At 37.4% G+C, this 25,535-nt stretch overlaps 1 protein-coding gene and 1 long non-coding RNA gene across 3 annotated transcripts; one reads left to right on the plus strand and one right to left on the minus strand.

Moving 5' to 3' along the window:
* Positions 1–927: 927 nt before the first annotated feature.
* LOC121266937 lies at positions 928–24,946 on the minus strand. The gene is made up of 4 exons (XR_005940944.1): positions 24,634–24,946; positions 14,749–14,759; positions 13,742–13,745; positions 928–937 (listed from the first exon to the last, which is right to left on the minus strand). It is a non-coding gene; the product is annotated as an uncharacterized LOC121266937 (long non-coding RNA).
* On the plus strand, positions 16,377–20,688 carry LOC121266936 (protein AUXIN RESPONSE 4). Of its 2 annotated transcripts, XM_041170794.1 has the most exons (4): positions 16,409–16,769; positions 16,937–16,975; positions 17,620–19,002; positions 20,194–20,688. In XM_041170794.1, the coding sequence occupies exons 3-4, from the start codon at positions 17,806–17,808 to the stop codon at positions 20,455–20,457; spliced, it is 1,461 nt and encodes a 486-aa protein (XP_041026728.1). In that variant the 5' UTR covers positions 16,409–16,769; positions 16,937–16,975; positions 17,620–17,805; the 3' UTR covers positions 20,458–20,688. The 2 variants fall into 2 exon arrangements, with proteins under 2 accessions (XP_041026729.1, XP_041026728.1); XM_041170795.1 differs by lacking the exon at positions 16,937–16,975 and having other exon boundaries at positions 16,377–16,769.
* Positions 24,947–25,535: the final 589 nt, after the last annotated feature.

Consider the following 25,535-nt stretch of genomic DNA (forward strand, 5'->3'; position numbering starts at 1 on the left):
TTTTAAATCCCAAAACAAAAATAATATTAAAAAATATATTCTAACAATATTTTATTCAACTTTTTAATTTTAATCTCAACTCATTTCTGAAAACAAACGAGACCTAAAATTGACAACAATGCTTGAGATTCAATGCTTTATGCATTTTAATCTATGGTAAAAAATACATGGATTAGATACATTATTCACCCATATGCTTTACACTTTGCACTAATAACTACTATTTGGTGATAAATAGATTTTTTTTTTTTTTTTAAGAGAAACTGTCATTATTCATTTATCAAAAAAAATTATATTCATGATTAGATATATTTTGAAATGTCTCCATATTAAACATGACATTATAAACCAAAATAATGAATAGTTAAAGAAGTAGAGAATGGAAAAATTTATAGATTTTTGTGTAAATGTGGGTCCCACTATAAAAGATGTTTGAGTAATGAATTTATATAATTTCTTAAGTATTTATTATTTAGATTATTTATTTAAAAATAATAAAAGATATCAAATTAATGAGTTTTTATGTTTGGAAAGAATTTGAGGAAAGAATTTGAGTTTTTAAGTTTTTATATTTTTGTATCCTAGATTAAAAAAAAAACAAAAAAAAAAAACTATTCTACTTTAGAAGAAAAATACTCTTACCCAAACATCTACATCCTCAAACTATTAGTAGAGGATGTTATGTGTCAAATTTGATAAATCTAAGTACAAAATAATTTAACAATTTAACTTTTTCAAATCATAAAATAATAATAATATTAAAAAAATAATATTTTAATACTATTTTATTCAACTTATATAAAATCATCTCATCTCACTATTCAAATGACCTAAGTGTCCATGACTATGAATTTGGAAACAGTTGTGATCATCAACAATATGAGATTCAAAAGATCTGCTTGCACTACACTCAAAGAAATGGCTTAGCACTCCACCACTTTATTTGAATTAACACTATCAATACATCCACCAACCTATCTTGCTTCCTTCCAATAGTAAATACTAAGACAGGAGCTTAAAGCAAACTCTTTTATCATTTGACTGGACCACCTTAATTATTCATCTTTATCCTGCATGCCCATGGGAGGAGGCAGCCTGAGTGGGACCTTAATTAATTTGTCTGCTGCTTTTTATTATGCATCTAGATTTCTTGCTTCTTCAAGCTAATTGTAACTTTTAAATAGAATAGATATCATCAGTAATATTCTCCTATCCTTTGTATGAAACCTAATCTCACTATTCCAGGTTATTTTGCATAAAAAATGTATTGATTGCTTTAGGTTATAACTTACTTATTTCCCAATTGAAATACATCATCTAAACTTTTTGCTGATTGCTTGTGTGGGGTTATTTTTTTTCATTATTAGTATTATTATTATTATTTGTTGTTTATATTTTGATGTGATGCTAGACTTATTTCGAACAAACAAGTGTCATGTGCTTATTGGTTATGATGTGATTTAAAAGCCACATGTCAAACTTGCCATTAGAAAAGTTTGATGGAATATTGATGGAGGAACTAATTTATAATGATAGTGTCAAAACGATAGGAAAAATTTAAACCTTGGATAAGAATTTCCTAGTTGATATTTTCAATTCAATATCTTTTGTATTCCTCATTGTCCATGTAAATAAATGCCTGATAAAGTTTTGATAGGATAAGATAAACACAAGACACAAGACTCAGTAATGTAAAACGCAATAAAGGCTATTAAAAAAAAGTTCCTACAAATCTATTACTAGTAAAAAAAAATGTTCAACAAATTTTATGTGAAGCCTGTGAAGAAAGGAAAGAGACCCATTCCCGTGGGCAAGGTGCTATGGAAGACAAGGCAGCTCTCATGCAAAATGCAGCTAGTCCAAAGAGTAGGATGAGCAATAGTATATAGAAAGCCTGACAGACAAGATTCAGCACCGGACAACTAAGGATGATTTATTCGATAACATGCAAAGAAGAGGCCACAACTGGGTGGACAGTCTGCGACCAAAGAAAAAGTAAGTCAAGTAGCATGTTGTAGAAAGCCTCGCTATCTCAATGCTGGAGGCTTGCAGTACAAAGGCGACCAACGGTCAAGAACAAGACCGATACAGATGCAAGGGCTCTCTAGGATAATGAGGAGATGTCCAGGAGGTGGCAAGTGTCATATGCAGAAGTCCATACTCCATTTGAGACGTCACATCTAGAGTAAGCTTGTGGAGAAAAAAATCATGTACCTGCAGGCTATATCGTCTTATCTCAAATGTATGGTCCTTCGCCATATAAGAGATCCTTATTAGGGGGATAACTACTGGATTGGACTCAAGGAAAGTTATACGATTGTGTATACCTTGTCCCATCAATCAATCGATCTCTACAATTCTTCAAGTCCAAAGGATAAATTGATGGCCAGATCAAATGGCTCATATTCAAACATACTTAGAGTAAGAAGGAAATGTAATTGTCCCGGCCTATAAAAGGCATTGGACAAGGGGTAAATCTCAATTTTAAAATTGTAAAGTGATTGATCTTCTTTGGAGTCAGAATCTTCAAAGAAAGCAAGTGATTACAAAGGAAGTGACAGGAGGAGCAGCATCAGCGCCACCGAAGTATTTTAATACTATTCAGGTAGATTATTCTAAGAATGTAGTAGGAATGTGGTGTGAATGTTTGTGAATATGTAGTAAGGATATGTTGTAAGGATATGCTTTGCATATTCTGTAACTCTCCCCTTTTTTTACATGAAAAATAATATGTATTCTTTGTTATATTTATGGATTACCTTAACACTGTAATTTTGAGATGATGAGTTTGAATGGTATTAATTAGTAGTAATTGTGATTTTTGGGTGCATGAGTCTTATCGTATGTCGATCATCATGGATGGGTAGAGTGATTCTCCATGCCATTTCTATGACATGCTGTCACAATTTTCATACGGGTAGCCGTGAGGCTAGTCTGCTCTTTCGCCACGATAGGAATTAGGGTAAGTATTCGGGTGACCTAAAGGCCGAACCCTCTCTCCTCCGTGAGAGGGTCTAAGCGGTCTCTAGCTTGACTTGCCCCTATTACCCCAAAGGGAGGTAACTTGTTCGAGTAGTTTGAGATTGAACTTGCTCCCGCTCGTTGACATCGCAGGGAAATGTAGGATTTGGGCCAGGCTGGTACTGAACCCACTCTTCTTTCGCAGTGGAGATCGGGGTAAGTATTCGGGCCACCTAAAGGCAAGACCCGCTCTCTTCTGAGGGAGGGTCCAAGCATCCTCTGGCTCGACTCATCCCTGTTACCCCCAAGGAGGTAAGTTTTCAGACTGTCTGCAACTAGACCCACTCTCGCCTGTTGACGCTTATGAGGAAGGTAAAATCTTTCATTTTCAAATAGCTGAGGACTGACCCGCACTTTGTCGCATGGGGGATAAGGCATTTAGGCCTACCTTTATTTGTGGTATCCAACGATGGAGGTAATTTCAGACAGCGGTATAGATGGTCCGCTCTTTGCCATGATAGGAGTTGGGGTAAGTTGTTCAGGTCGCCGAGGGGATGACCCGCTTTACATTGCGGGAGGAGTAGAACAGCCTTCGACTTAGTTTTCCCCTTTGACCCCACGGGAGGTACATTGTTCAGGCAGTTTGAGACTAGACCCGCATTCGCTCATTGACATTGCATAAAAGGTAAGTATTGGATCAGGCTGAAGCTGATCCCACTTTTAATTGCGGCGGAGGTTGAGGTAAGTTGTTCTGGCCGCTAGGGGGCATGACCCGCTCTCCATCGCCGGAGGGGTAGAACAACATTCGGCCTAGTTATCCCTCTTTGGTTCTACGAGAGGTACGTCGTTTGGGTAGTTTGTAACTAAACCCACACCCGCCTATTGACACTCGCAAGGAAGGTAAGCTTTCGCTTTTGGGTCACCGAGGGTTGACCCGCACTTTGCCGTAAGAGGGATAAGGCAACCCTTTGGCCTGCCTTTACCTTTGGTATCCCGCGAGGGAGTTAATTTATTTAGATAGCGATGTGGCTGGTCCGCTTTTCACTATGATGGGGGTCGGGATAAGTTATTCGGGCCTCTGGGGGCGCAGGATCCACTCTCCATCACAGGAGGGATAGAGCTACCTTTGACCTCGCAGAAGGTACATCCTTCGAGCAGTTTAGGACTGGACTTGCTCTCTCTTGCTGACATGGCAGGGAAGGTAAACATTAATCCAATTATGATTTTATCATTGCTGATTTCCTTAGTTTTAGATTTTCTTGTTGGCGTTTGGTTGATATTACCAAAGTTCGGAGTAGGTGCATTGTACTGTCCTAGAAAATCACATATTTCATTAAATAACAACAATTTACAATACTAAAATGACATACTACAAAATAAGGGGGAACAGAGCTTTAGGTCGGGGAGCTTTCACTCATTCTGCTCTTTGCCTCTAGGCCATGCACCCTCACTCCCCTCAAGCCCATTGGGGTGAGTTGCAGATGAAGGCTTGTCAGGGCTCTCTAAGCGGCACATGGCCTATTCTTTCCTGGAGCCGTCCAAGGTAAGCCCACCATCCTTTTGTTTCAACTCTTGGACGTAGCATTCTCTTTTCGAGATTTGTACGCATCAAATTTCTCCCACTCTGCGGGGAGTTGGGAAGTTCATCTTGAGGTGGTAGGTTGATGTGATAGCTCGCAAGTTATTAAGGGTGTGCCTTCCAATTATGGCATTGAGGAAGTCGACCATGACCGAGGCTATGTAGGGGGCGCTGCCAGCGAGGATTGACATAGTGATGGTTCCCACAGGCTGAACCATACTCCCAAAGAAGCCTTTCAATGGCATGGGGGCCTAATGGAGTCAAGCAGCATCTATCTCCATTTTAGTGAAGGCCTCACTGAACAGGATGTCCGCAGAAGTCCTATTGTCAATGAGAATTCTACGGGTGATGGAGTTGGCGACCAACATAATCACCACTAGCGCGTCTTCTTTGGGGTACAGGACCCTCTCCGTGGTGGCAAGCGAGGATGATCTTGCTGCAGCCCCTGCGTTGGCTGTCGCCGCTAGGGGATGTCTTCCCTCTTCTTCTGATCGACTTGGTTCATGCTTTTTTCTCTAGACCTTCTCTTTCTTTCTTGCTCAAGTCTCTGGGCCGGGAGATAGCACTACATTGTCCGCTCGGCATACTCCCTCCTTTCTTGTTGGGAGAAGCAATCCTTGGTGTTATGTGAGGTGGACCTGTGGTATGTGCAGTAGCGGTGTGCAATACCATGGTCATCCTCTACTCGGGCAGCGGAAGTGTTGGCCTCATGGATGGTGAATGTAGGCCGGTCGACCCAAGGTCCCGGTCTCCTTGTCGGGGCTTCCTCCTGCCTCTTGTCTTGGGAACTCTTTTCCGGCTTCTCATGGGCCTTAGCCTTAGTCAGGGCCTTCATCTTCCTCTCTGCTCGCTCCAACTCCTTCTTTCTTGGCTCCGTCAGGGTCGGGAGAGTGTCCTTCGCATTGATGAAGTTGTCGGCTTGATCCATGAACTTTCGAAACATCACGGGAGTCCTCCTTGCCAGTTCAGCCATAAATTGGGATCGCGGTCAAACTCTTCCTAGAAGCGCCACCTAGGTTATCTTCTCATCTTGGACATCAGTGCTCATGCGCTCCTTATTGAACCAAGCTAGGTAGAACTTTAGGCTTTCGTCCTCCCGCTGTTTGATGGTGAGAAGGTACGTTGCCGGGCACCGCCTCTTTCGACTCTATATGAACTGAGTAAAAAACAATTTGGTTAGCTTGCCAAAACTGTTTGCAGATCTGGGCACCAAAGACCCGAACCATACACGAGCCAGTCCCTTCAGGGTCAATGGGAATGCTCTACATGCCATCTCGCTCGGGAAGCCATGCAGCGTCATATGAGCCCCGAAATTTTCCAGGTGCTCAAGAGGGTCCCTTCCTCCGTCGTATATTTCGATGACTGGGATCCTAAACTTTGGTGGTAAGGGCACAACCATCACCTCCTCCGTGTAGGGTAGAATAATACTTGTGAGCAGTTGGTCCATTGATGACAATGTAACCACCTCCTTTGCTATCTCCTCATATTTTCCTTTAAGACTACAAAGCTCGTCCTGCATGTTCTTCTGCTCCTCCTCCCTATTTGTTCTAACTTGTGTGTTTTGGGACCCCATATGCCCACTATCGCTAGACTCTGCTTCCTCATCCTGCACCTGTTGAGGTTTTCTGAGTTTTTCGTTTTCTTTACGAAGCGTTTGCACCTCGTCGGTCAACTTCGTCACCCACTCCTCTATATTTTTCAATCTTGCTTCCATGGCTTCCCCTATGTCTCTTCTGAGCTGTCCGGAATGGATTGTCACAAGCATGTGAAGTACACATAAGATCTACAAGTATTACACAGAAGGCGCCACTGTTAACATCGTATTTCGCAAGCCTTTGGGTCAGGCTCTAACAACTCAGGTCTTCTGAACTTGGCCCTGCAAAAGGTAGGGAATGTGGCAACTCGGAGTGGGCGGCCTTTGGGCAGGGGAGTCTCCGATGCCAAAGTTAGTAAACTCTCTTGGAAGTTTGCAAATAAGTGAAAGAGTCTAGGGATCAAAGAGCTTTTCTAGTACTTGAGACTTGTTATTTATATCGTAAGTTTAGGGGGAGACAGATCGTGTTTGCCCCCTTGGAATCCGTGTCCTTGGTACCGTTCCTTTTGTCAGAGTCCTTTAATATGGCTTGGCTCTGTGATGACGTCATTAATGTGGCGTGTAGTTTGGGTAGTGGTGCTATCAATGCGGTGTGATTTTCTGATTTCTCTCTCCCTGCAAGTATCCTTGGTGATCCATTGATGTCCCTCATGTCAGAGGATCAAGGGTCCCCCATACATTACACCCACTACAAGTACAAGTACTCAAGAGCTGGACACTACTCGAGGGGTTTCCAAGTCGATGAGTCTCATCCCCTGCAGCACGTTCCCTCAAGTAGGTTGCGTCCAGATGAGTCTACCCATGGGTTGAGTTGGAGATTTTATTTGTTCTGGGCAGGGCCTTTGGTTCTTGTTCCCTTAGTTGCTATTCTCAGGCTTGCTGGGACTAGCGAGCCTGAGGGGGAAAATCCCTTACACATCAGACCATTTAATTTCCAACTTTGGTGTGGCCTATGTACACAAATAGTCAATAGTAATAAAGTCTATGTGAAATAATATTCCTGCTTTTGTTTTTTGTGTTTGCCAATTAGCGGGAAACATAGATCAAGGACAATAAATGAGATGGGCGGTGGAGATAAAAAACAAAGATAAAATAGAAAGTAGTAAGGGTGAAGGTACTGACTTATGTTGATATGAGATAAGAAAAGATAAGAATGACGTGACTATCAAATTCTCGCTTTGACACGCTGGAGTCTCCATGAATCTTAAAGGTACCCTTGAGCAATTGCTTGTGCAGTTGAGACTCTCAATGAGTCTCCATGGTGAGGTTACCCTCAAGCTGTTGATGTAAACTTAAGTCTTGTTTGTTTTCACATTTCCTCTCAACTCATCTAATTATTACAACTTTCTCAAATTTCTACACAAAATAAAATAAACAATTCAATTTTTTTAAATTTCAAAAAAAAAAAATATCAAAAAAATATTCTAATAATATTTTATTCAACTTTTAACTTTAATCTCAACTCATCACATCTCATCTCATCTTATCTAAATTGCATAGAGAAATCAAAAGAGAGAGAAACTTAAAAAATTCAATTTTCAATTAGGAATCATTTTGAATAAAAACAAATTGGCTTAGTCCTATATAGAACATTTAGGTTAAAAACAAAGAAAAAGTCTTGGGAGCAGCCACTGTTTGCGGTATCCAAATTGCACACATTACGTGTCGAAACAGGAGCAACCATTGAGAGCTGACATGAGAGAGAGAGGATGAGAGAGAGAGTTGTTGATGAGAGAGAGAGAGCAAAGATGAGAGATAGAGAGAGAGACTCGACAATAGAGAAAGCTGATGAGAGAGAGCTATTGATGAGAGAAAGACCAAGATGAGAGAGAGTCGATGAGAGAGAGAGTCCAAGATGAGAGAGAGAGATCGAGATGAGAGAGAGTCGACAAGAGAGAGTCCAAGATGAGAGAGAGAGTCGATGAGAGAGAGACTAGAGAGAGTCAATAAGGGTTGAGAGAGATCTGATGAGAGAGAGAGGAAGAGAGAGAGGGGAAGGTCTGGTGTGTTTGGTGCGTTTTGCACAAAAAAAAAAAAAAAAAACTAAAGGACCAGAAGCAACCATGTAGTGTGTTCAATGTGTGCAAAGCTGCAATGACTGTTCTATAGCAATACTAAAAAACAAATGTCCGACGATGAAGTGGCACCACGTGGCATTCGCGAACTTGCCACTTGGCATGCAAATGAAGATTGACCATTGAAACTTCCCCATCATTTCAGCCCATGTGGCACGAGCACTCCACAAAGTGACAAAAGCCTCGCCTCCAATTACTCCCGTCATAGCTTGCCATCTTGTAAAGTCTTCTTAAACATTCACATGGCCCTACCCCCATCAACATCTGCAGATCAACCCCGAGCCCAAGGCCTCTGAATTTGGCCTCCCAAGCCCTCCAATCAGTCATATGCATGAGTCATGAGTGTTTTTTAATATAATGATTTAGAGTATAAGAAGGTTTTAGGTTAAGCATTGAACATGCACGATCAATGTGACTTACAAGAGTAAAGATGTGTTATAAAATGTTAAGAAGTCTTGAGTCGTTAAGCAAGATTCATAATTATTTAGTCGTAAAAATGTGATAAAGATGATGTATGCATTAATTTGGGTTAGGCTAATAAGAGAATGGCTTGACACCTAGGTTGAAGGAAAGGTTGTGACTTTTTGTTTATTGAAAAATGGCATGAAGGTCGAGCTATATATCCATGTGCATTTTGAGCTTTAAATTTTATTTAATTATTTCGTTTTATTTTACTTTTAAAAGGAAGTATATATGTGATTTGTAAATAGATGGAAATCATTGAACGCGAAAGAGAAAAATTAGGAACAAGAGTGTAAGTATATAAAGAATCAAGTTTCAACCCTCTTGTGTATTTGATATCCTAAAATGTGTATTAAATGAAAGTGAGTCCTTAAGTGAGTAAGAAACATATTGTAAATATACTATATGAAGTTCGGAATAAAACGGGGGTCGATTTGCAAATTGTCTAAATTTTAGGGTCTAAAATGCATTTTAGAAACACGTTCTAACTTAGCTTTGAAAATCACTCAGAAAACGAGTCAACCAATGCCCCCATCTTAGGCCAAGGTAGTTTATATAAGTTGTTCTTTAGACTTGTGTCATGCCATCAGGCCATATGCCTTCGGCAAGTTATCCTTTAGACTTGAATGAGCCTTTTATAGTAAATAGGATTAATTATATTTTTCCCTCTCGAACTTTTACTAAATTTATAATGTATCTCCAAAATTAATAATTGTATCAAAGTAGACTCTCGAACTTTAAAAACTTTCCAATTCCCCCCTTCCATTTGTCAGTAGCGTTAAATCTAACGGAAATTCATTACAAAGATGTAATTTTTATCGAATTTATTATTATTGACCATATAAAATATAAAATAATATATGTTATCAATTAATAATAAATCATTAATCATTAACCATATATAAAATTATTTTATACCTAAGTTACAAGCAAATATGAATAATCTATATACACAATGAAATTATTTGATATTCATTAACTATATATAAATTAATAAAAAATTATTTAATGATTTATTACTTATTATTAATTAATAGCATATATTATTTTATATTTTATATGATCAATGATAATAAATTAGATAAAAATTACATCTTTATAGTGAATGTTATACACATGAGTAGCATGTGCAGTGAACTTCCGTTAAATTTAACGCTTATGGTAGACGGAAGGGAGAATCAGGAAGTTTTGAAAGTTCAAGGATCTACTTTGATGTAATTATTAGTTTGAGAAGTATATTATAAATTGAATAAAAATTTAAGGGAGTAAAGTATAATTAATCCAAATAAATATGATATTTTATAGTCAATTGCAAATTGTGTTATTTCATGCCACACTATTCTCTTTGCAACGGTTGAACTTTTTCAATAATGTCATTAAAATGATTTGAAATAGTTACCCGATAATAAATGGTTGTAATAAATAAAATGATCAGAACTCTATGACTAGAAAGAGAAAAGAGAAATAATTCTAATGAAACTTCCCTGGCCACTTTGAAGGATGACTTTAAGCTATCATGTTATGTTCAGGACATTTTACTGTATCCTTGAAGAAGACAATGCTCTTTTTATCCTATTATTTTATTGTTTTGTGATGGTTTAACAGTTGGCCAATGGCACTATATTTTTATGGTTTGTAAAAGTTATGGATATTCTACTTAAAACTTATTTTCATATTGAATTATTTATATATTAGTCAAAATAATAATAAAATATTATAAATTTAATAATATTTTTTTTTCAATTTATTTTTTGTTCTATTATTATTTTTTTCATAAATTAAGAGTTATATAGAAATATTAATATTATAAAATGACACCGGAAATCAGTGATTTTTTTTTTTTTTTTAATTTCACCATAACTATGCTGGAAATTATCTGAAAAGCATCATAGGCTATATAGCATAGCAGGAATAATGCTAAACCTGCATAAAATGTCCTGAACCGGAAGCACATGCATGTATCGGTCATAAATTTACTCAGTTGGAAAAAGAAAGAAGTAACAGAGTTGAAAGAAAAAGAAGAGAGAAAATCGAGAAAGCGAGAATCGTATATCCAGACAAAAGACATAGTTTTTTAATACTTTTTTAAATTTTAAAATAATAATAATATTAAAAAATAATATTCTAATAATATTTTATTATTTCAACTCAATTCAACTCAACTAATTTAAATATCCAAACACAACCTCAATCTTCTGTTAACTAAATTATTTATTTTATTTACATTTGTATAATTCAATTTCAATACTATAAAAAGTAAAGTTTTAAATTTCGTACCGTACCGGCCGGTACGGTCGAAATTTTTCGTTTCGACCGTCCGGCTGGTACAGGTACTATACCTGTTCCGTACCGGCCAAAATACCGGCCGTATCGGCCGGTACTAGTCATACCGGCCTCAATTTCGGCCTGTACCGGCCTATATTTCGGCCGATACCGGCCGATATTTCGGCCTGTGTTTTTTTTTTTTTTTCGTTTTTTCGTTTTTTCAAACTACAAATTTATTTTTTAACCCTCAATTCAGATTAGACTATTTATAATTTATATATATATGTATTTATATATAATTTATTTATATATAGACTATTATTTTAGAATATAATTTTTATATATATTTATATATATAATTTATTTATAGATCGACTATCCCGAAACGCTATCTCGAAACGGTACCGGTACCGAAATATTTCGTTCCAGTACCTTGACCGGTACGCTGTCCGGTACGATATTCAAAACATTGATAAAAAGGGTTCAAAATTCTGGACCCCTCCTACCCCTCACTTTCTTGAATCCCTTCAATCTTCTTTGAGTCTGTCCTCTTTGTGTCATGACGTTGTCTTGCCGCCTACTAGCCCCACCATGGGTAGTGCTGTCCAATGTGACACCCTTCCCTTCTCTATGTGGTCTCTATCGCCCTAATGAAGTTTCATTTTATTTATTCACTTGATTTTAAAGCTGCCTAGGGTTTGTCAATTTTTTTTATTTTCATTTTTTTAATTTTTAGGGCTTGAAGATTCGGGGACAACTTCACCTCCCTCTTAAATCGCTCCGTGGCTTGCTAGTTGCTGTTTATAACACCTTCATGTATGGCTTACGGTGAATTTATGACTCTACGAATTTGTTTGGTAGAGTTGGTGAATTTGTAAATTTATGAATTTGTTATTTGGCAAAATTTGTGAATTTGTTAGAGCAATGACCTAGTCCAAATTTTAACTAGAATTTTAAGTTTTGGATATAGCTAACGTCTCGTTTGTATTCAAAACTCACTTCAACTCATCTTATCTCATCATTACATCTTTTCTAAATTCTCACACAAAATATAATAAACAATTCAACTTCAAATCTCAAAACAACTTTATCAAATTACCATACAAAATATAATAAATAATTCAACTTTTATTCTACTATTCACAAACTATCTCAACCAATCTCAACTCATCTCTGAATCTAAACTACTAATCTTTGGCTAGATGAATCCACATTGGACTAGCCATTAGATTAGTCAAATATTAATATAATATCATTTTTTTAATAATATTATTGTTAATTTTTTTTCATATTTTGTAATTATACTAACCATATGTTAATTAATAACTTAATTTTAACTTAAATTATTGTTTCTCAACTAATTTTTTTCCTTAACCTATTATTTTTTATCTACAAAAAATATAGAAGTTCCAAATGTGAAGTAAAAATATAAAAGTTACAAAAAATATAGAAGAAGAACCTGCCAAGAAAAAAAAAATAGAATAAGAACCTGAAAATTGGATAGAAATGTGAAGTAAAAAAAATAACAATCAACAAGGTTATCATGGCAGACCAGATATGGGGAACTATCGGCCAAAGCATCCCAACCCAAAGCAACCCAACCCAAAGCAACCCAAAACATCTCCATAGTAATGAAAGGGAGAAAACAAAGATCCCAAACATGTGTTAAATGCTCCATTTATTTGTTTTTTGCTATGCATCTCCATAGTAATGCATCAATGGAGTAACTTATCAAAAATAAAAGTAATGCATCAGTGGAGTATGTGTGTCCTTGTATGCTAAAACATAACTATACACAAGCCATACACAAACCATATACAAACCAGCAATACAGTCCCATACAAAAGAGTCCCACAAATAAATACCAACATAGTCCCATTCAAGTCCAGCAACACAGTCCCAAACTTAGTACAAATACAAAAGAGTCCCACAAATAAATACCAACACAGTCCCATTTAAATCCAGCAACAAAGAAAAAGAGCAAAGAAATATGTAGAAAAATATCAAAGAAAAACAGCAAAGAAATAAACTTCTTGTTCTGTTTTGCAAAGAAAAATAGCAAAGAAATAAACTTCTTGTTCTGTTTTGCAAAAACTTCAAATTGATGTTGCCGAACAAGTCCACAATAATAATCAACTTCCGTAGAGATGAAAATGAATTGTGAATTGAGATGAAACAAAGAGCCACTTCAACCCAGTCAGTCATGTCTGAGTCCATCCTTTACATGATTCACAAAAAAGGTGTTTTGATTCATATGCACACGTAAAAAAAAAATAGAGGTGTGGTGATGCACACGTTAAAAAAGAGAGGCTCTACATAAAAACATATAAACTAGTAAATAAGAAAGTCCCAACATTATCTTTTCATGTTGGATACAAGCTCAAATCAAAACCCAGAATTAATACAAAAGCAACAACAGCAGCAACGATACAAAACCAAGTAACCAATAGCGAACACAAAACCAATCGATAACCAAAATGACTAGTAAAACAATAGACTGAGACACAAGAAAATGGCCATGCACGAAAAGCAAACAAACCCAAAAAAATGAAAGTAGAAACAATAGATTGTAGTTATCGAAAACACAAAAAAAAAATATGGGGGCTCAGCTCTAAGACTTTGAGAGGAGGTTTGGCTGGACGCAATAATAACCAACTGAAGAAAAATCAGCAACACCAACTTCAGAAAAATCAGCAACACCAATTGTAGAAAAATCAACAACGATAATAACCATCTTACCCAAACAAATTCATACTCAAAATACTCAATACAAAACTTATCCAAATAAAGTTTCAGTAGTTTTACCAATCTAAACAGAGAGAGAGTGTTGCGTTCTTGAGCCAAGCCGAGAGAGAGAGAGAGGAAATTGCACAACTGTGGAAGATCGACTCAGGAATGGAGAGAAAATCGATTGAGGAAGAGAGTAGAGGGAGAGAAGAGGGAGATGAGTTTCAGAAAAAGAAAATGGCAAACAGAGAGAAGAGAGAGAGACGAGCGAGGGAAAGAAGAGGGAGAGGAGTTTCAAAAAAGAAAAATAGCAAATGGAGAGAAGAGGGAGAGACGAGCGAGGGAGAGAAGATGCAATAAGAGCTTCAGAAAAAAAAAATGACGAGGAAAAGGGGAAAGACGAGAAATGAGGGCAAATATGAGGAAATAGAAAACACAAGGGAAATACGAGGGAAAGAGAGAGGGCAGTTGGACGGAAATAATAAAATATATGTTTGATCCTTCTACAGGAACTCGCCAACTATGACTAGCGAGAGGGATTTACTGTAGCTCAAATTAGGAAAATATAACTTTGTCTATTCCAATGCTGGGATTTTATCTTAGAATTGGACGCAATTTAGACTTGAACTTGGCAATGGCTAGTCCATTGCCAATGCTTAGAATGGATTTATGACTTTGTATGGCTTATGATAAATTTGTAAATTTTTGAATTTGTTAGAATGAACATTTTGGTCAAACATCCCTTATATATTGGCCTGGTTTTTTTTTTTTTTTTTTTTTTTTTTTTTTTTTTTTTTTTTTTTTTTCAGAATAATCTCTTGTGCTAACAGTTATTTAGGATGAGGTTCCTATGATTTGGGCAAGTTGTGTGATGAGCAGTGGGATGGTGTTGGGAAATTTGTGTGATGGACAATGGGCTGGTGTTTGCACTATTTGGACAAGTTGTAGCCTATTTATCTAGCTAGCCTTTTCTGTTCAGAGCAGATGGATGCCACTCATACTCCAAACGATCGTACTAATGTGGATGTTGCAATGCCTACACCTATCCCGACGATAGGGACATCCATCCTTAGACCCACATCTACAACTACTTCTTCTGCAAGTAGTCAAGTACTTGAAGGTCCCGCACCTAATGAATCAGAAGAAATGGAGTGTGGTCACGGTCGACCACCACGACCTAATAAGAGAAGGTCATGGACATGAGACATTTCACGAAAATTGACAATGATCATGAGAACTCGCAAGCAATGTGCCACCATTGTGGGGATTGTTTTGTTGACCTATCTGTGAATCCCACAATACTTGTGGAGGACTGAGACAGTGACATTATGAGAGGGAGTCCAGTAGATGAATTATAACTGGTATCATTAACTTTTATATTAACTTTGCTATTAAGTTAAGTATTGTAATGTATAATTTTGTTTATTTTTCAAAACAATACAAGAAACTTGGAGTAAGAGTTGGTAACTTTGTGGGAACTATGCATTTGGATGGAACTGTAGTTGAGATTGTAAGACCTTGTTTGACTACACAAATGAGATGATATGAAATGAGATGAAAGCGAAAAATTGAATAAAATATTGTTAAAATATAATTTTTTAATATTTTTTTTTAGATTTGAAAAAGTTAAATTTTGTATTATATTATTTGTGAGAGTTTGAAAAAGTTATAATAACTAGATGAGATGAGATGATTTGTTTAACCAACTAAACGAGACCTAATAATCTAATTATGATATTATGTAACATTTGAATGGTTGTAGTCACTGGTTTCACTGGTTTGTAACTTTGTAGTTTGGTTATTAAATTGATTGGATTATGGGAGGAAGTCCCGGAGGGAGTTATAACTTGTAATTGTAATATTCGTCTATGATTACAAATACTCATTAGTGAGGTGTTCTTGTGTGATGTTTGCACTTTGCAGGGGTATGTATTAAAATCTTGTGTTGCATGATTACGTCTTAATATTTATGAATCTATTATCTATATTGATTATTTGCTTTTTTATTATAGGTGGATTATAATAATATAATTTAAACTTTATTGATGATGATGATATCTTTTAATTTACATTATGAATTTAGGTGTTATGTTTGCTTGTTAGTTCTAATAATAATCATCTATTATTAATTTATTATTATTTGTTGGTTCTATTAATCATCTCTAATAATCATCCTTTTTTTTTTTTCCTCTTTCGTGGAGTTTAAAGAGGTAAGAGATGGAATTATTGGTTTAAACCAACATGATATGCAGTAATAGAAAGTAATAGAAAAGCCCATCATTTTCTTAAGTTTTTTTTAAGTTCTTTAGGCCCAACCCAACAGAGAGGAACATTGGACTACCCAACTCCGAGTTGGGCTCCAATCTTGACTTCAACTTTGACGCTCCAATCGAAGTCCGAGTCCGCTCTTGATTGAAGTTAGAACCAAAGCTCAACCTAGTTTCAACCCTATTTGAAGATGAACATTCCGACTCCGAAGCCGGAGCCCACCCCGAATGAGAATGAAGAGTTAGACACATAATATAGGCTGGTAATACTCACAATATCAAATACTCAATAAATAAAATAAAATTATTTTTTATATCTATCTCTCCAAATTTTAAACTTTGGGTAAAAACATTTCCAACAATTATAACAATAGTAAAGATTGATGGAAAAATAGAGTTGGATTTGAAATGTGAACTGCAGTGAACATATAATAGCATTTTTTTTTTTTTTTAATTTCTGTTGAAAAATGAGTCAACCGAAAACAATTTCGGTCATCGTAGTTCTATCCCAGTGCCGGTGCGCATGCTCGCTCGCTCACTCGCTCACTACTCCTTGTCTCTGACACACTCGCACACGAAAATTGGAATCTGTCATTTCACTCTTCATCTTTATTTCTCCGGCGATCACTGATTCATAACATTCTCCGGCAGTGGTCTCTGATTTATTTTTTGCTATTCCAGTTTGCATCTATACTTCTCTCTCTCTCTCTTTCCTTTCGCCCTCACATGCATTTCGTTTCCTTTGCCAGGGTATCTATAGGTAGGATAGAAGATCGAAATCTTCAATACTAAGCGCGCTCAGTGATACTTCGTCCGGAAAGGCGCCGGTCACAATCAAGGTAAGTCTGTCGGACTGCGTTCTCTGTGTGTTCGATTCAATGGTTATGTGTTTGGATCTGAGGGATTCGGGCTCGAAACGAAGTGTTTGAAATTTATGTTACCCAATACCCTCCTAAAACCTCCCTTGTTATCTCATTAATCTTAATCGTTTGCTATGGAGTACCAGAGTTTTACGTCAATTCGATGACGCTATACACAATGCGAGGTCTCTCTCTTTTTCTCTCTAGTTTTATTTTCTGTTAAGATTAATTATTTTTTAGTAAATATCAAATTTCATTGATCTGAAGATAAATTAAAGACGGGTTTAACTTTTATTTATTTTTACCTATGTATTTCTGGGTTGCCGTGGAACCAATATTTAATCGTGTTTGCTTTCTGAGAAATCAAAGAAAATTGAAGTTTGAAGCTTGAGCGGTAACCAAGAAAAACGGAAACACCTGCATCTTGTGCGTATTTTTCTACCAAGTTATCATCTTTAACCGGGGAGAAGGTTTAACCTTTGTGATTTGCAAGCATGCTCTTTGATTTTAGGTGTTGTTTTACACTTTATCTTACTCTCCTTCGAATTTTTTACACTTTATCTTGTTTTTATTTTCACCTCTTATCCATGTGTTTTGGAGATGAAATATGCATGTGAAACAAGTAGTTCCATCTAGATTATGGATTATACGACTTAAACAAAGCTTCTCTTTTTTCCTTCAGAGTTCTTTGCTTTGGCCGGCCACATTATACTCTACACTATCTTTGTGAAGTGTAAATTGGAAAAACTGTTTTTGCTTTTGTGCCGTTTGTCTAAAGGTGTGAGTTTGTTTTTCTTGGGTATTGCTTCATTTGCATTCCAAATTTCAGATCTAAAGTCTCATGTCCCAAGCAAATTGACTAATCACCAACTGATGTGACTTCACGGCATTGAACAAGAAGTCTCAGCCACTGTCAAGATCCCAAGAGCACTGTATCACCACCTTCCTCCAATTGCCGCCTGTCACAAGAGACATCCAAGATAGGTAATTGCTTTTAAAGCTCTAAAACTTGTCAATGGCGATTATAACTGAAGAGCAAGACCAGCCCCAATCTCCCAAGAGATCACACTCCCAAACCCAACCACCCAGAAGTGACAAACCCATTTCAACTCCCAATTCGAAATCCCAAACTGCCAACCCCTTTACCTTCTGGTTCTACTTCACCCTGTTAGTCTCCCTCACCACCCTCGTTTTCATCTCCCTCTCTTATCTAAGCCCTCATCAAGACCCCAAGTCTTGGTTTTTAAGCCTACCCAATAATCTTCGTCAGCACTACTCGAAGGGTCGCATTATTAAGGTCCAAACAAGCCCAAAACAAGCACCCATTGAGGTTTTTACTATGGAACACGGCCCTGTTGGGTCTGAGAATGTTGTGTTAGTTCATGGTCTGGGTCTTAGTTCCTACTCCTTTCGTGAAGTTATCAGTATTTTAGGCTCAAAAGGTGTTCATGTGGTTGCTATTGATTTACCTGGAAACGGGTTTTCCGATAAGTCAGTAGTAGAGGTTGTTGAGGGAGGGAATGGAGTTTTTGGCAGGCTTTTGGATGTGTATGATGAAATCCAAGAAAAGGGTTTGTTTTGGGCATTTGATAAGGTGATTGAGACTGGGCAGATTCCTTACGAGGAAATTGGGAACCGGGTTTCAAAGAGGAAGGTCATTAGGCCAATTGAATTGAATCCTGATGAGATTGGGAGGGTGTTGGGGCAAGTGGTTGAGACAATGGGACTGGCTCCTGTGCATTTGGTTTTGCATGATTCTGGTTTGGGCTTTGGTGGGAATTGGGTTTTGGAGAATCCAGGGTTAGTGAGGAGTGTGACGCTTATCGATACTGATTCTAAAGCAATAGGCGCATTGCCTTTGTGGATTTTAGAAATTCCAGTTGTTAGGGAGGTCGTGCTGGGTGTTTCGATTGTGTATACACAGTTTATAAACTTGTGTTGTTCAAGGGGGATTGGTGTTTCAGATGCAGAGGCACATAGACTTCTTTTGAGGGGAAGGGATGGTAGGAGAGCTGTTGTGGGTATGGGGAGGAAGATGAATCAAAGCTTCAATATAGCTGAGTGGGGTGGTTCAGATGGTTTAAAAGATATGCCCATGCAAGTTCTTTGGTCTAGTGATTGGTCCAAAGAATGGAGTGAAGAGGGACATCGTGTTGCTGATGCACTTCCACAGGCAGCTTTTGCCACACATTCTGGTGGGCGGTGGCCTCATGTGAGTATTCAATCTATTAAGTAACTTTCTTCTTTTTTGCTTGTTTTTCTTGTATTTGAGTCATAATAATTGGTGGGAGGGTTTTGACATCGGTAAAGAAATTTGAATCTCCTTCCTCCCCTGCCCCTCCAATAGAAGGAAAAGAAGAAAATAGAACTCCATATGGCACATCAAATAGAGATTTTTGACTCTTTAATGATTGTATACTAGTGTTGTTCAACTTTTGTTTGCTCAATGAGGGAGGCCATCTCTAGGCTTGCCCTGAAATACAATGTCACTAATCAGTGGCAACCCGATACAGCTTTTAAAGTGTTCCACTTAGAGATTGCTTGGCAATTTAGGTCTGGGAAGATGTCCAATTTTTCTGTCCACGTTTTGATGGATTTCTTAATAGAGTTGGAGTAGTGGACCTGCTGTAGATAGAATTACAAGCCTGGACCTGTTATTGATACAGTTACATGCGTACTTTTTTTGCGATGCCCAGGACTGTTCTCTTCACTCAGAAATATGATTACTTTTTCAAGTAAATTGTTTGTCTCCCCATACAAGGTTTGACTGTTCATTATCATTCTTCATAAACCCAGGGCAGAACCATTATTAGCTTATACTACAGTTATCTTAGAATCCCAATCATGGTTAACATAAATTATTTCATTTGATTTGCTGTTGGGAACCGCGGGCGGGGTGGGGGCTGGGGATTTTGGTGTATTGCATTTGTTTTGGGCTCAACCCCACCAAGGTAAAGAATGATTTGACGTCTGCCCGAATTAAAGTTCGTACAATGTATGGGGTATTGTTGTCACGTCAATTACATATAAAAAATAAATAAAAAATTGTTGTCACGTCAATGAGAATAATCACAGAAAATTTTAAATGTTATTAAGAAGTTCATCAGTGCCATGAGTTACATATGAGGTGTTTAATTATTGTATATTAGAACTAAAGTAATTATGTTGCTTCCCAAAGTAGGTTCAGAAGCAGGCTGAGCATTCTCTCATTGTTCACCTTTTTCTATAACCTAATTTATCTTCCAGTCTTGGGATTTCATAACTTTGGAGTATTATCATTATTTGATATTGGATTGAGCATGGTGTAGCCTGCAGAGTGAGGAAGAGTATAGAGTGAGATTTTGCATAATGTTTCACCTGCTGTTTCTGATTCCCATAAGCTCTTTGTTTTTATGATCTTCAGGAGGATGCAGCTGATATGGTAGCTGAAAGTATTGTTCAATTTGTTTCCTCATTACCCAAATCTGTCAGAAAAGTTGAGGAAGAGATTATCCCAGAACATATTCAGAAGATGTTTGATGATGAAAAAAGCAGTGATGATCCCCATCACCATCACCATCACCATCACCATGCTCATGGCGGCCATGACCACCATGATAGTCATGCTCATGCTCATGGAGCTGGTTACATGGATGCATATGGGCTTGATCGCGGATGGTCAAGTTGACACCTTTTCCTTTTCTTCTCTACCACTACTTGGCAGTGATTGCAGCTGAACTAAATGTTAGATCTTGCCCATGGGCTTTTCCTTTTGATGCCATAGATACTTGGGATTTCTGATATCATGACGTGCTTGATACCTCCATGGAAAAAGCTTCACATCATATAGATTAATGTTCACAACTTTTGAAAATGTAATGTTGTATTTAATCATTAAGGTGAGCTCAATTTAGTACAACCGAAGATAATATCTTATTGGTCTTTCTAAAGTTCCCATTTTCATCATTTCTTCATTCTGTATTTTTCATTTATCTACTAAACATAATAGATTACTGTTTTAATGTTTTTCTGGGTTTGGTTCAATAATTTGGTTTGACCCATTTGAATGGAGAAGGGTCTGTTTGTGAAGGAAATGGTCTTTAGAGATGGATTGTGTTAACGTCAAAAAATGCATAGTTCGGAAGGGGAGAAAGATCCATTTTTGGAACGTGCTGAGATGGTCGGGGCCTAGATCAGTGATGTGTAGAGCCCCTAACAGTGGTCCGGTATGGTTATACGGTGCCCGTGTATACATCCACGGTGATGAACAATATGTAAATACAGATGAAATAAGAAAAAAAATGAACAAACAGATTTACGTGGTTCGACATTAGACCTACGTCCATGCGGGCTTGGGGAGGAGAGATTTCATTATAATAAGTTTGTTTATAATCTCTCATAGCCTCTTATTTCTCGCTATACAATGAGCTGCAGATCTATTTACTGGAAAAGTCGTTCTCTTTGGATCTCTCATATTGAAGTAGTCGAAGAAGAATCGAAGAGTTGGAAGTCCCCGAAACTGTAGGCACCATGCCTCTTTTCTCTGACCTTCTTCATGCGTGCACTTTGGTAGTGGTGAGGGATGTTTGCTTTGAGTTTCTCACCGTCTCTTCATTTTTCATTTTTTCCTGACACCTCCATTTTCTCCTGACACCCTTAACCATAGTCCCTTCTTGTCCTCTTTCCTTCTCGCTCATTTTGTCTTCTAGTGATGGCCCCCTTTGATGGGCTAGGTCTTGAAAGTAATTTTGGGTCTGATGTATTTCACCCCTTCATAATTGCTTGCGATTCTTAGAGCATTTATATTGGATTATTCAAATAACATTTCATCTCTAAATTTAACTAGTTTTATCAATTGTTGGCCCACATTGAATTAGCCAAACACTTTTCATCCTAAATATTATCTACAGTAATTTTATCATTTTCTTCAAAGATGAAAATAACTATTTCACCTCCAAATACATTGTTTATTAATTTCAGTTCTCTCTCCCGCGATTTCTTTCTCTTTCTTCTTCCCTCTTTCTCTCTCGCGTTTCTTCTTCTCTTCTTCCCTCTTTCTCTCGCATCTCTTCCCCCGTTCTCTTCTTCTATCTTTTTTTCTCTTCTTCCCTCTCCTGCGTCTCTTCCTTCATTCTCTTCTTCTAGTTTTTTTTTTCTCTTCTTCCCTCTTTCTCTTCTTCAGCAACCATTCTCTCCCGCGACGGCACTCTCTAGCAGCGGCAGCTTTTCTCCAGCACGACAAGCACACGGTAAGATTCAAAACCCTCGCCTTGATATTATACTCTTGATTTTTATTGTTTGGGTTTGATTCGAAACTCTAGCCTTGATTCCACATTGGCTTATTGTTTGGGTTTGATTTTCTTGATGTTTGGGTTTAATTTTGTTGATGTTTGGGTTTGATTTTGTTGATGTTGTTTGAGTTCCCCGAGCTGTCCATTGAATTATTTGATGGTATGTAGTTTCCCCAAATCGAAGAAACTCAAAAAGGTAAATCTTTGTTTCTTGAATGGGGTAATCGAGATTTGATCCTTGGCCAAGGATTTAAAGAAAAAAGAAAACAAGTGCAAGTCTTTTGGTTGTTTAATCCTTCATCTTCCCACTTTGTAAAGGGCAAAACTTGTGCTTATAATGAAATGAAACTGTCTGGCTCAAAAGGGTGAACCTGGCCTCTTCTTTCTTTGTTGAGTTTATTATATTCAGAACATTTTTCTCTGTTTTCCTTTTCATTTTTTTCTTTCTAATTTCTTTCATAAGTTGTATCTGTTTTCCCTGCAACTAGGTAGTTTGAAACATGTGAGGAGTGTGTTAAAAGAAGCAAGGAAAAAAAATTGGATGCTGAAGTTGTATCCGCACTTCCCTGAAAAAGTTTGAAAATTCCATAAGTTCCAACCATTTACCTTGGCAAAGATTTACATTTTTCTCTAGATGTTGACAAATCCATCTGCAAATGACTTCAGACTTTTCCACAAAGATGATTTCTTTGGAACTTCGCATCAGTTTTTTGCCTAGTAGAAGTATCTCTGAACATGGAAATTTGGGTATTGACACAATATCCATAGACGGGAAATAGTAAAGAATTCATGTAAAAACGAATAAAATAACAAAATTGAATAATAATTTGTTATATTACTGACTTAACAAACATGAGTACCGTGATAATGTGAGAAAGCAATCTTGTAGAAAATTTAATGTAACACCCCACCCATATTCTTTAGGGAGACAATAACTCAAGGTTATGTTTTGGAAAGTGTGTTAATTAAATGAAAATGAATATGATTATTGGAAATTATAGGTGATTATAGGAGGTTATGAAAATAGAATTAATTAAAAAATAAAAATTAATTATAAAAATATAAAAATAAAAAATAATAATATTTTATTATTATAGAGAGTATGATAACTAATCCAATGTAGACTGTAAGTTTTAAATGATTAGCTATAAGTGAAAAAGTTACATATTAGTCAAAATTTGAAGAGTAAAATAGCCAATCCAATACCAATGCTCTTAAAGGCAGTTTGTGATCTTGAGAATCTTTTAAAGGTAAAATATGTAATCAAATTGATCCGCCTCCATTCGTAGAGAAATAAATTTCGGGAGTTGGCCCTGGTCACTTGTTCTTCTTGCGTTAAGTAGTAAAGATTTCCAAACGCGGGAGATGGGCTTGACCGCGTAACATGCGTAAGGTGCGTACACGTCTTAGCGAGATAAGTGGGAGGTAGACTTGACCGTACAGAGCACGTACGAAAGTTGGTCGGCAATGGCGAGGTAAGCGGGAGGTAGGCTCAACGGCACGAAACGGGTAGGGTGTGAGCATGTAGCTCGGCTAGGTAAGCACATAAAATGTGTACGAAAGTTGGCTGGGTAGTCCGCCTATTCAAATAACTGGGAAGTCGGGCAGTCCCTGAACTTTCCTGCCTGTTCGAGCACCTGGGAGGTCGGGTGGTCCCTGATCTGCCCACCTATTCGGGTACATGGGAGGTTGGGCAGTCCTTGACCTTTCCTACCTACCGACTTTTTATATAAAAAATGATAAAAAGGGGCGAGCAGTTTGTTTGACTGGACTCAGCCTAAGTCTTGTCGAAAGGCGTCCGTTCTTCCGACATATTCGTTTTCGATGATGTTTGGCGAACTTTCCTTTCCGATGTAAATTGTGGTTAATGTTAGAGTATGTCTGTTGTAACCCATGGGAAGTGATTAGGGAGCCCGTCGACCCTCTGGGTCCATTTCAGACTGTTGTAGAGCTCGGAGTCATGTTAACTTCAAAGGCTCGTTCTCAAAGGTAGCCTGCTGGCAATGGTTATGGCACGAGCGTGAACACCCAGCGTCTACTAGTGAAGATGCTTTCTCAAAAGTAATGTTGAGCAGTTGGAATATAAGCAAAAGATGTTCGACCACACTATGTTGTCTCGAAAGTAATGTCGGACAATCAACAAACTGGACTAGCCTTCGTCGTGAAGCAAGCCGGTCCACCTTAAGGCTGTACTTGCTTGTTGACCTGCCACAACCCCGTCCCATTACTAGGACGGGATCGCGACTAGAGACCTATTCTTTCCTTATTAATATTAGACTGTATATTTTATTTTATTTTTTTTTTCTACGAGGGTAAAGGGATAAGCGCGAACATGTCATGCATGTACACTGCATTCCTAATTTAAAAGCAAGCACATGATAGACAATCTGTTCAACATATTACCCAAAGGACTCTCAGAGTCCATTCATTCATTAAAAACATCGCTAGTTCCAATAAAAAGGAGACTCCGTCCCCACAACACATACAAAAAGGCATTTAACCTTCTTATGTGGAGTTACCGTCAACCCACTATAGAAGTTACACCATTACCATCACCCCACCATAGTACTTACATCCAAGGACATATTGTATTAAAGTCAAACCAACAAAACGTCCCAACATGGAACCCATCATAAAAACATAAAGACATAACTATTATCATTAAAATTGAACCAACAGGGAATTCTAAGCATCAGCCCTTCCTTCCTCAGCAGTGCCTAGCTCCCCAGCCTCATCGTTCATACTTGAACGTTTAAAACATAAACACAAAGTGAGTCTAATACTCAGTAAGCAGTACACCATGCCGTTAACTTATTAATCACATAATCTTTCTTTTGAAAACATGCATACATAGACAATTGCAAGTTCTTGACAAGGCTTTCATGCATAAACATTACTTGCTTTCATGCATAACATTTCTTAGAAATGACACTACTTTACATTTCACTTTTATGGGCCAGTACACACTATTACGCCCGTGTGTTGGGGTTAGCGGTCTTTTGGACCCGGATCCTGCCTGTGGCCCCAGGTTGGGAATCCCTTTTCATAGGGGGCAACACTGGGTGCACTACCAGTACTACTTACCCGGTATTACAATCTGCCCATTCATTTGGTACCCTTTTCATACATGTGGCCGTTACGTACATTCATACATTCATGCTTTTATTCCTTTTGCTTTCCTTTCTTTAGAAAAATTAACGTTTTCATTATCTTCATTTAGTGCCAATGCGTATGCGTTTCTTTAAAAAGAATGATTCATGTCATGCTACATATAAGTAAGGCATAATTATTTAAGAGAGAGCATGCATAAAATTTCATGATGCATTACCTTACATACACACAATGGTAATTAATAGGGTACTTAACAGGGGCTATCAAGAAAGGCTTATACATAATACTATACATGCATCTATTCTTTCATAAGAGAAACATTTGGAAGGAGGGAGAGAGAGAGAGACTTTTTCATAAGAGTGCT

Source organism: Juglans microcarpa x Juglans regia, chromosome 5S (assembly GCF_004785595.1).
Source record: "Juglans microcarpa x Juglans regia isolate MS1-56 chromosome 5S, Jm3101_v1.0, whole genome shotgun sequence".
In the NCBI taxonomy this organism is placed as follows: Eukaryota; Viridiplantae; Streptophyta; class Magnoliopsida; order Fagales; family Juglandaceae; genus Juglans; species Juglans microcarpa x Juglans regia.